Genomic DNA, 12,156 nt, shown 5'->3' with positions numbered 1-12,156 from the left:
AAAAGATGCTAGAAAAACTGATGTCTACTGAAAGAAAATTAAATTATAAAATTAAATGGAAAAAATGTTTTTCATCTTGCAGAAAAATATAGAATATACATACAGTCTAGGAACAGGGGAGATAAATAGGAATCCAAAAGCTATAATAGAAAAATGAACTTATATAGACACAAACACACACACATACACACACACACAATTATTGGAAAAGTTGCTATAAATGGCATAGATCATGGATTGTGTAAGAATATTTGCAACAAAAAAATGCAGAGGATTAATAATCCATGATGAAGAAGGAGGTTTGCAAATTTGACTGAAAAAGAGACAAACAACAGAGGAACTGGCTAAAAGAAACACTGCTTTCACAGAGCAGCAAATCCAACAAAATCGATTCATTGTGGCCAGGGAAACACTAGTGATCAGCTGATGAAACCAGTGTGAAAGATTCACCGCTTAGGATAGAGGGTAGAGTTCTTACAAACCAGAAGATAACTGAATTTTCAAAACAGTCAAGGATATGACCAGTATTTACATCCAATGGACTTTTTAACCTAATCAAAGACATACAAATTAAAACAAAAATGATACAGTTTGCAACTTAATAAAAATTATAATACCAAGCATTATAAGTAAAAGTGTGAAAAGCACGATCCTACGTTTCTCGGGTTTTAACTGAACATTGTAGAGGTCATTTACCCATATTTAGCAAAAAGTGTTAAGGTGTTCATATTCTTTGATCCAGCAATTTATGGAATTTATTCTAGAAAATCACCATCATTAGTTATATAATGATCAATTTAAATGTAGTTTATGTGGGAACACCTTAAATATCTGAAAAACAAAGGAATTTTTAAGATTTCTACACAAGCAAATATTATGCACCCATAAAATGACATCTTAGAAAATCTTTAATGGCACGAATGGAAAAATGAATGAAAAAACAAGTTATGAAACAGTATGTATAGTATGGTCCTATTTGTTAAATGTTTACAGATCTCTTTTTTCAGGACATACATTTTATATACTTATGTATGTATATGTCTATATGTATGTGAGTCTGTCCTCACCAAGTATACACTATTCTGATCTTGCCTTAAATGATCTATTAATACACCAATATTGTAAATTGTGGAAAATGTCAACATGTTTTCATTCTATCTAGAAAATGAAACTTGTTTTAAAGACTCAGAGAAGCAGTGTCTATTGGACAACAGATTGTCAAAACTGAAAAGATTTCATACATTTATACAAAACACCAAAGCTGAACAGATTTAGGATAGGAATGTGAAAATATAGGTCCCTGAAATTATCTGTAGGAACCAAATTCAGTTTGGATAAGCAAAATTGTTCACAAATACACAATTTTTAATTTCACCTTTCCAGGTGAAAGTTTATTTTTTTAAGTATTTATTTTGAGAGAGAGAAAGTGTGTGTGTGTTGAACCGGGGTGGACCGAAGAGAGAATTCAAAGCCAACTCAGCACAGAGCCCGTCATGGGGCTGGAACTCACGAACTGTGAGATCATGACCCAAGCTGAAATCAGGAATCAGACACTTAGCAGACTGAGCCACCCAGGTGCCCCTAAAAGTTGATTTTTAAGCATAGGATGGTTCTTTCTTAGAAAAAGAGGAGGTACTAATTTTGATTTCTAAGAAAGTAAAAGCAAGATGGGGCAGGTCAACAATGCTAGAGCACTGACCATCACCTTCTGATTCTGAATGCCAGCAGAGGATTAATATCTACACTTCCCAGAGAATGTCTAAGGATGAGTTGGTAGAGATGGAGAGAAATGTGTATCCAAAGGGGAATTAGGGCCTCCCTCTAGAGCCAAGGTCAGTCTCCTCAACGGTTTTGCTTCTGTGCTATGGGAGAGGCGTGACTGCAATCAGAGGATAAACCACAAGGTGTGCTAGAGCCCACTCGGAACCTCTCCCAGAGGAAGAGGAAGTCTAGAGGAAGGAAGGAAGGCCGAGGGTAGCAGCCTAAACCTAAACTCCCTTCAGGTGCTCTAAGTGGTCACTCCACCTGGAGGAATAGTGACAGGAATCTGAGCAGATCCCACAGGCCAGGACCTTCTCTGAGCACTTTACAGGTCTTACGTAGTGGATCCTCACAAAACCCTAGGAGGGTAGGCACTGTTATTATCTGCACACACAGAGGAGGCTTATGGTTAACAAGCTAAGGCCGGATTGCTGGTGAGACGTAGGATCAGAAGCTGCCTGCCTCTACTTTTCATTCCTTAAGTAACTACTCAACTTATACAAAAGCAAAATGAATAATGTTCTCAGTGGGAAGTAGTATTTTCTGTAAGAAAATGGTACTGAGTCCCAATGCCACTTAATTTTCAGCGGGTTTGTGCATGCCCTTTTATTTTGAAGCTGAAAGTTGTCTTATTAGTGTTTTTAGTCTAAGTCTATCTAAATCTGTTCAAAGCCATTCTTCAAAGTGTTCTGACTAGTGCCAATTTGTCACGCTCATTATTAGCCGTGTACTATTATATGTCAGTGTTAAAGTGCCACAGTGAATGATTGTCAAGTTACTAAATCCAACTTTTATCATCTTGGAGTAATTTTTTTTTTTTAATCTGAAAAACAGTGCACAAAACCAGCAGCCTCAGCATTTTCTTTTAACACAAATGCATCTTAGATGACAAGCTACTTTATTTAAAAGTCTCCAATATAGGGGCGCCTGGGTGGCTCAGTCGGTTAAGCGGCCGACTTCAGCTCAGGTCATGATCTCACGGTCTGTGAGTTCGAGCCCCGCGTTGGGCTCTGTGCTGACGGCTCAGAGCCTGGAGCCTGTTTCAGATTCTGTGTCTCCCTCTCTCTGACCTTCCCCCATTCATGCTCTGTCTCTGTCTCAAAAATAAATAAACGTTAAAAAAAATTTTTTTTAATAAAAAATAAAAGTCTCCAATATATATAGTTAGATTTATGGATTTAGATCTGAGTAATAGAATATAGGCTTATATGTTTTTTTCATTTTTAAGTTTATTCATTTTTGAGAGAGAGAGACAGAGCCTGAGTGGAGGAAGGGCAGAAAGAGAGAAACACAGAATGTGAAGCAGGCTCCAGGCTCTGAGGTGTCAGCACAAAGACCAACGTGGGGCTCGAATTCACAGATTGCAAGATCGTGACCCAAGATGAAGTCAGATGCTTAACTGACTGAGCCACCCTGGTGTTCCAGCTGACATGTGTTCTTAATTTTTAAAAAAGTATTAAGGTGAAATCCAAAATAGATTGTACTTTTGTATATTCTCCATGTATTTTAAAGTAGAATGGGGAAAGAATAAAGTTGATAACTGAAATTTCAGACCATCTTGGGTTAAAAAAAAAAAAAGTTTGTATTTCTGTTGTTCTGCCACTGAACTGTATAGATGGATGTGTTCTTCAGCAGCTATGGGCAGACCAGGATTTCTTCACCCAACTCTTTCATTTGAAACATAAACTTGTCTCGCTCCCAGTGAGCTTTTCATATTGAATAGGACTCTTGTAATCATCATGGGCTCAACTTGACATGCTTGGAGACACTCCCTGCTGCATATTACATTTATAAATTCCAGTCATATCTTTTAAACCTCTGTTGGTTACTTAAACCTGACTGATGTATTAAATATTCCCTCAGTCTCAGCCTTAGACTAAAAATTAAGATTTGAAGTACTAAGTGTCCTGTTCTTCCAGGAGAGGAAAAGAAACATTTATGGGCCCACATGAGTGTGGTTGTTCTAACAGAGTAGTAGCTTTACATAATAATAATAATAATAATAATAATAATAATAATAATAATAATAATAAAGTTTGAAATTTTCCAGAAGACACAGTATCAGCAAAAGAACAGATTATTTTCTAAGCCCCATACAGACAGATGGCAGGTGGCTAGATAGTTGAGATTACAACTCTAGATGCTATCTAAAAAGCAATGAGATCTTTTAAAAATGGATATTACTGATGGCAGCCATCTTAATTTGCGTATTTTAAAGTATGTTGTTTTCATACCAAAAGCTTTAAAGGCCGCATAAATCCTTTGCACTTGAAGGAACTTTATCTGTTACTGCATTATTTTAGCCCTATTACAAGCTGATACATGTAATGAAGGCATTACATGTATTGAATATACATTTTGTTATTGTCACTTTGGAACGAAGCATGCCCCTCGAGTCTGCTAACCCTCACCTGTTACCTCCTGGGAGGAAACTAACAGGTCCAGTAGTAATGGCTGCTCTAGGCTTAGAAGCCAGGAGGTCTTGATAGGATGTCAGTGAAAAGTAAGCTCCTCTATTAGTGATAAAGGGTTGTGTGTGGCTCTGGGTTATCTGGAGACAAGAAACTTACTATAAAGTTTACGAAGTATCAAGGTACCTCAGGGTGTAAAAGCCTTTCTCCATCTCCTCTCTTGCTCTGGCTTTAATGCGTTCCTGAGTCCCTGTGATTCTTTTTTAAAAATTTTTTTTAACGTTTATTTTTATTTTTGAGACAGAGAGAGACAGAGCACGAATGGGGGAGGGACAGAGAGAGAGGGAGACACAGAATCGAAAGCAGGCTCCAGGCTCTGAGCCATCAGCCCAGAGCCCGACGTGGGTCTTGAACTCACGGACCGCGAGATTGTGACCTGAGCTGAAGTCGGACGCTTAACCGACTGAGCCACCCAGGCGCCCCTGAGTCTCTGTGATTCTTAAGGATCCAGTGCAGCTCAAGGGAAATGAGAAGCAAGGTATAAGCCGGCTCTTCTCCCTTCCCCAGTTCTCCTGCTCACTCAATGTTAGCAGCTAACATTTATTGAGTATTTACTATATATACTTTTGACCTTATTTTTGTGTTTTTATATGTGTTAGCTCATTTAATGCTCCCAACAACCCTGTGAAGTAGTTTGTAGATACAGGAACTAAGCTACAGAGACAAGTAATTTATAAATGTCAGTCAGTAAGAGGCAGCGCTAGGATTTGAACCCAAACGGTCTCCTTCCCCAGCTCTCCGTGCTCTACACAGCAGGGTTTCTAGATTTTCCACTTAGGAACATGTCTGTAAGCGCTACCAACACAGTCTTAAAACTTGCCGTTTGTACAGTGAACAGACAGGTGTTTGCATACACGCCCTTCTCCACGGGTTGCCCAGAAGAAATAGAAAGCAAGGGCACTTTAGTTTCTTACTAGTATGGCCTGTCCTTTTGATACCAGTTTGTGAGCATGAAGGGCCACGTGTGGAAGGAAGGCGGGCTCGTAGGAGCCCCCTGCTCAGGAGGAGCCCTGTGAAGTGGTTTGGGGTGACTGAGGATGGTGGCAGCTGCTGGGGGAGGCCGTGGATGGGTGAGGCTGAGGAGACTGGCAACCTTTTCAGGGCAGGGTGTGGGCAGGTGAAGCAGAAATGTTGACTGATTGCAGGGGAGTTTTGAAAGTGAAATGAGCACCCGGTTCTGAATAAGAGGCTAAGCGGCATGACGAGTGACAAAACGTGTCCTGTTATTTTCCCGTCGTGAGATGAAGTGGACCCCCCGCTGGAGTCAAAAAGGTCCAGCCTCGCCTTTTTTTTGTAGGCGTTCTGATCCAACTCCCCCAGAGCCGTCCTGCGCGGGCCTTCTGTCCCCCTCCGCTCTCCTATCAACAATGCTCAGCATCCCTAAAACACTGTCCTCCAATTTTGAATCTAAGCCTTGTTGACATAGGTATTTTCATTTTCTAGACCACAGTCCTAATTAAGGGCTGATTATATCTATCAGACACTTAGGAAACCAGACTGCAAGCCAGTCCTTATCCTGAAGTAAATCACAGAGTAAAGGAGACAGTAGACATTTACAGAAGACCTAATCATTAAAAAAGCAAGGAGAACAACCTCCAATAGTAAGGTCAATGGGAAGGGTAAACATGGTGAGTTAAGGTGGGAAGTCGCTTTGTGTCTTGTTCATATTGGGGTAAAACTTAAATGCTATGAAGTGCATGGGTCTTAAATGCACACAGTTGGCTATATTCCACACCCTAATCAAGATCCAGAGTATTTCGGCCACCTAGAACACTTCCTTGTGCTCCTTGCCGATCAGTTCTCACCCCCGTGGCAGCCACTGTTTGGATTTCTATTCCCACAGATTAATTTTGCCTGCATCATACATTTCTGTAATGAATCAAAGCCCAGATCCAAGGGCTCTCACTGAAGAGGGCATGGCATGGAAGAAAGCAACATTCAGAGATTGTGCACCAACATGCTGTGTGCATTGGGCAAAAAGCTTAACCTCTCTGGCCCTTGTATACAGGATTCAAGTAGGCGATCCTCATGTTTCTTTAAGGATTTACTACTCCTGCTTACATTTCTAATCTCAGAGACACCACCATCCACTCAGTACCCTGAGCCAGAACACAGGAACTCATTCCACCTTATCCTCCCACAGCCAGTTGACCGCTCTTATCGTGTCAGCTCTCTTGTAATTTTTTTAGACATGTCACTTCCTTTGGCCCCTACCTCACTGTCATTTCTTGCCTTGTCATGACCATCAAATTACTCTTACTACCTCTCTTGCCCATGGTCCTCTCCAGACCATTCTTGTCACTGCCCCCAAGGTAATCATTGCCAAAACGAAACACATTCTCATCCCTTCTCTGTTGATAATCATTAAGTGCTTCTCCACCATCTAAGGTGCTTCTCTGTCGCTTACAGAATGGAGTTCACATTCTCAAGTTTGACAGTTGAAGGCCTTTACCAGATGCCTCCAGTGTACTTATGAGCCCCTTAGCCCCACTATGCTCTCTGGGCCCACTGCACCTGCCTGGCCAGCTCCCTCCCCTCCTTCCCCTCCCCTATTAGGGCACTGTTTATGCAGCTGTCTCCCTGATTCTCTTATGAACTCTTGAGTGAGATTAGAGATTATGTTCTCTCTCTCTCTCTCTCTCCCTCCAGCATCTGGCATGTGACTTTGCTAAAAACACTTAACCCCAAAGTAATTAATCAGGAGACTGCTAAGGATGATGGTGTCCTGGCAGGGTCTCACTTGGACTTCAAGCTGATATGGTTTTAAAAAATAGAAAAATCACATAAAAAATGTTAAAAATTAAAAAAATTAAAAATCATGGAAGTTTGTTTTCATGCGTTTCTGACCACTTCACTAAGTCTAATTCTGAGTGTTTCTTTCCAGTACTGTCATAGCAATAATGAGTTAAAGGTAAGAAATTCTGTGTTTTCATTTGGAGAGAAGGTATATTAATAAGAGGTATCAAAGCAGTGACTCCCCCTGGTAGAAAAGGGCTAATCCTTTTATTTCTACCTCAAACCTGACTTAATGTACTTATCCATTTAATTCTAGAATGACAGGTTACTCTTTCTGTGAAGATAATTTCTTTCTAAAGGTTTTGGTGGTGATTAGCAAACAGATAAAAGACTAAAAATGACGGGTAAATTTATTGACCCGAATGCCTAGAAACACCAGTATTTAAATAGCCCTTTTTGTTCACCGTGGCTCTCTCTGTCCCGATTCCACCCCCACCCCCACCCCCGTTTTTGGTTCTGCCTTGTGGTTTGCATCAGCGTTACTACCCCCATTGATCATCACTCAGTCTGTATTTTCATCTTTTCCAAAACCTAGGGAAGAACCTTGATGCCGTCCACGACATCACAGTGGCGTACCCTCACAACATTCCTCAGACAGAGAAGCACCTTCTCTACGGCGACTTTCCCAAGGAGATCCACTTCCACGTGCACCGCTACCCAGTGGACACTCTCCCCACCTCCAGGGAGGGCCTCCAGCTCTGGTGCCACAGGCGGTGGGAGGAGAAGGAACAGAGGCTGCGCTCCTTCTACCAAGGGGAGAAGAGCTTTCACTTCACCGGCCACACCATAATTCCACCTTGCAAGTCTGAGCTGAGGGTCTTTGCGGTCAAACTGCTCTCTATACTTTATTGGACCCTGTTCAGCCCTGCAATGTGCCTCCTCATATATTTGTACAGTCCTGTTCGGTGGTATTTTATCATCACCGTTGTTGTCTTTGTGCTACAAGAGAGAATATTTGGTGGACTGGAGATCATTGAACTCGCATGTTACCGTTTTCTACACAAGCAGCCACATTTAAATGTAAAAAAAAAATGAGTGAGCTCGTAGGGTAACAACCCAAGGGTCTTTTGGAGATGTGTTGAGCCTTTTTAAATGGAGGTGCATTTTTGCATGACTATGTCAGATATTTCTACTACCATCATTATTTGTTAAAGATATTTTGCACTTAGTTTTGTGGGAAAATATTGCTACACACGATTTTTTTTTTAAATCTCTGAATGTAATTTCAATACACGAAGCAGGGAGCGATCGCTGTGAAATAACTCGGGCCAGAGTTTTATTAAGCAATCGCCAGGCTGTTAAGGTACACATACACGATTTTCCTACAGGCCCAGTCCTCTTCCCCAACCGATTCCCCAGCCAACTCCCCAGACAAGCAGCAGATCTGGGGCTTGGGAGCACTGGCTCAGATCAAGTGCTGGCACTTGACTGTTGAGGTGAGGGCCCTTCTTCCCAGCTCCCTCCCTCGGCACTGTCCCCACACTCATTTCTAAACCAGTCAGACCACTGCAGCCTTCCTTAAGGCCAGAGACCAGAAATCCCTTGCCCTTAAACCAACCATTTCGATAAGAAGCCCTTCATTACTCATAAAACCTTGGCATTTAGCCTTGCACTGACCTAGACATCAGAAGACCACCTGTGCCCTCTTTTCACACGAAGACCTGGACGTGTCTCAGGGAGCAACCACAGGCTCTCCACTTAGAAACCTTGGTTTGAGTTTTTAAAGGTAGGAATTCATACAGTTCTTCATTTCTACGTACTCTAGCATGCTTAGTGCCGGGGTCTCTGCTGCTTACTGGCAGGTGTAGCTCTTTCTGCGTAAAAACGATACACATCACATCACTTACCTTTCTAAAGGAACAGCATAGAGAAGGTTCTGTTCTTGGAGTCAGAAATTCTCGAAGTTGTGTCTTTTGAAATATTTCTTTCAAACCTGCCCCCAGAGAGAAAGTTACTGTATTTCTTGTACGTGCATAGGTATCTGTAACATCTGCCACGAAAACAGACGGGGCAGTAATGGTTTATCCTAAATTATTCAACCCTCGTAGCCTTGACAAAGTTTACTCTTGGAACCAAAATGGAAGCACGAAAATGAACCCCTTTTTAAGGATAACCAGGGCTCGCTCACTCTTTTTAGGCCCAGGCTGCTTCCCAGCAGTAAAATTCAGACCCACTTTTGACCAGTTGTTTGCCTCAGTAGTCCTCGATTTGGAGCCCATGGGAAATCCAGCAAACCAACAGCACCGATCTCCTCTGAGGCAGAAGTGCGGGGTCATGTTCCCCACCCTGCTGGGGCCAGGCACTGTGCTTTTCGTCATAGGACGGGGGTGCTGGTCAGAGGCAGTGGAAAGCCTTTAGCTGTTAGCAAACCCGTCTACTTCACCCCTGCCTTGAACCAGCCTCAAAAGCCATTGCTTTATTACTCTTTTGGCATGAATGCCTTCTCCTTAATTACGGCCTCTTTTTGCTCCACAGCGACTTTTAGCCCGACAATTGAAGTGTGCATTGCCGTGAAAGGTGAGCACATCGTGAGCCCAACTTACGGAGGACATTCTTTCAGAGTACAGGTTGCGCGTACGACGCTGTTGACACATCACCTCTCCTGGGAGGGACCTGACCAGTGCCGCGCAGACACGCACCAGCCTGTATTTATCTGCTCCCCCAAGGCTGTTCTTAATCCTGCCTGGAGCTACTAATTCGTTATTATGAACATCTGCTCTAAACCCAGCTGTTGAATCTCCTGGCTTTTTCAGGTGTTTTCTTTTTTAGCTTTTTTTTTTTTTTCCTTAATGAAAGAGTTTTCTAATTTAGGTTTCTCTCAGACTTCCTTTTGGTTATATTTGGAAACATAGAAGGAGTTTCACAGTCAGCATCGCATTCACATTGTCCTGGGCGACAGAGAAAAGCTGTGTTTCCCGCCCCACACTTTATACTGCCGCCCGCCGGCCTCTTCCAGCTTCTCGCGGCTCCTGGTTTAAGTATAACCTCCATACGAGGCGTGAGATCCATAAAAGAGGAAATCTTTTTTTTTTTTCTTTCGTAGAAAATGTTTTCCTTTTGATCATAAAAAAATACACATAGAAGATTCAAACTTTGTTTTATCTACCCAAAATTCATACACACTAAAACTGGGGAATAATAGACCTTGTACCTGCTGAATCAGGAATGATGACTTCAAAAAGAAAAAAGCTGCTTCTTGTTGGTTTTTTGGTTTTGGGGGGAGGGGGTCTTCGTGTTTTTGCAACAAGGCGTCTTTTAAAATCATAATTATTTGTGTTCCCACATATTGGTCCTTTTCTTTTAAAAAGTGTTCAAGAACTATTCATTTGATGATTTGGAACTCAGAGCTTTGTAAAATTGGTAACAAAACATCAAGCAGGAAGTAATTGAACTTTGGTGTCGTGATCGGCCTCAGGAATGCACCCCCCCTTCCCACCCCTCACCCTGGACTCCACAGCTACTTGTCAGGCTGCATCTACACACCATACCCCACCTCACACCCTCTCAGGCCCTTGAAGGTAAACCCATTGGACCGTGAAACATTTACAGTACTGTCTGTCCAATTTGCTCGATCTTCACTGTTTAGAAGCGTTTTAACTGAAGTGTGGTTTGTGTGGGCCGTGAACCATTGTACTTGAAGTAGGCACCTGCAGGGAAGGGCACCGGCCAGGTCACACGTTCTAGCAGACCCCACTGATGAAGCAGGCCAAAGCCATCGTGCAAATCAGCAGAAGCAAGTGGTGAGAGGCGGGAAGAAAACACGGTCAGCGGCCGTGATTTGAAAGTCCTACTAAAACCCTTCCTTGTTTGTTGTAACACTAACCCACAGCTTAGGGAGAAATACCAGCTTTCCTTCATGTCACTTTGAAATTCATTCCTTCCTCCTCACCACATCAGGAGTCAGACGTTGGTGGCCAAGCCCGAATTCTGCAGAAAGGGGGCCCTTCTCGTTTCACCCGGGCCGCGACCATGATGCCCCTGTGCACTTCCCTAATCGACACTCTGCTGGAGGGAGCCTGTTGGTAGCCAACTGTTTACATTTCTTTATATAAATAATGTGCTTTCAGTGCCTTAGTTACGGGTCCCTTTTCTTTTTCTTGTTCCAGGAATTCTGCAATGTGTTTCTTAGGTAAAAGTCTCTCTTTGCTACTCACTGGGAAGAAAATGGTTTGTAAACACTGGTCACTGTCGTAAACTTTGTGATGACATCCAGAGAGGAGAGCTAGATGCTGAGGTGGCTTTTGCCTTAGAGCTGTTATTTATGCCGTAGGAAACAAAAACGGTCCCGTCACACCATGAGCTTCAGATTGGAGACGACCCAAAAGCCGCCTTGTACCGACCTTAAGTTTTTATTTCAGAAGAGAATCTTGGTTTTGGTAATTTATTTTTTAAAAGATTATGTACAAAACACCAAGTTTTAAAAATAACTCACAGAATGGCCTTAGTTTTCAATGTCCACTGGTATGTTTGTGAGTTGTGCTATCTGTAATTTACATCCCAGAATAAAGTGGAATGAATTAGATACAGTTTGCCCATGTGTCCTGTTTCTGTTCTTGCCGGGCGACTGGGTGCTACTTTCTTTTCCCACGTTGGTAAAGCCATACAGTATGTAGTATAAGGAGATCCTCATCAGGGCTCTTTCTTTCACAGATGTTTTATAAAAAAAAGCCCACACACAAAGGGAATATACCTCTTCGATAACTGGAAAAAGTCTAGGGGCCACAGTCGAATTTAGGTCTCAGTAAATGTCATCAGAACTTGGTTTTCCTCCATTTTTCTCAGTTCAGCCCTGAGGGCGACTTGGTTATTTCACACTTGTGGGGCTGTAATGGCAGATCTCCACACCACCAGCTGCAAGAGGGAAATGGGACTCTGCACCCACCATCACTGTCAGGGAGTATGTAACTGGGAAAGCAAATCTTGGAGCAAAGCCTTGAATCAAAGCATGAAAATGTGCCTGGCAAGTATGCTTGCACACACACAAACACACGCACACAAAGCATGGAACCTAAGGGTGGCAGAATATGCCACCCCAAAATACGGCTATAGTTAAACACATGCCACCCAAACTATGCCACTTGGGTGCATTGCTGGTTTTGAGCTATAAGCACTTGAAAAGCAGCAAACA

The 12,156-nt window shown here is 42.4% G+C and overlaps 1 protein-coding gene across 6 annotated transcripts in view; it reads left to right on the top strand.

The window, feature by feature from the left end:
• Positions 1-11,550, top strand: part of LCLAT1 (lysocardiolipin acyltransferase 1) — a 184,031-nt gene extending 172,481 nt beyond the window's left edge. For all 6 annotated transcript variants that reach the window (XM_003984353.6, XM_045054728.1, XM_011281295.4 and 3 more), the window contains one exon: positions 7,564-11,550. In XM_003984353.6, the coding sequence (XP_003984402.1) occupies positions 7,564-8,063 (500 nt within the window). In that variant the 3' untranslated portion in view covers positions 8,064-11,550. The remainder of the gene's footprint in view (positions 1-7,563) is intronic.
• The last annotated feature ends 606 nt before the right edge of the window (positions 11,551-12,156 follow it).

The sequence above is a fragment of the Felis catus genome, chromosome A3 (assembly GCF_018350175.1).
Source record: "Felis catus isolate Fca126 chromosome A3, F.catus_Fca126_mat1.0, whole genome shotgun sequence".
In the NCBI taxonomy this organism is placed as follows: Eukaryota; Metazoa; Chordata; class Mammalia; order Carnivora; family Felidae; genus Felis; species Felis catus.
Note: the sequence above shows the minus strand (reverse complement) of the source record. Positions and strands in the feature narration are given on the sequence as shown.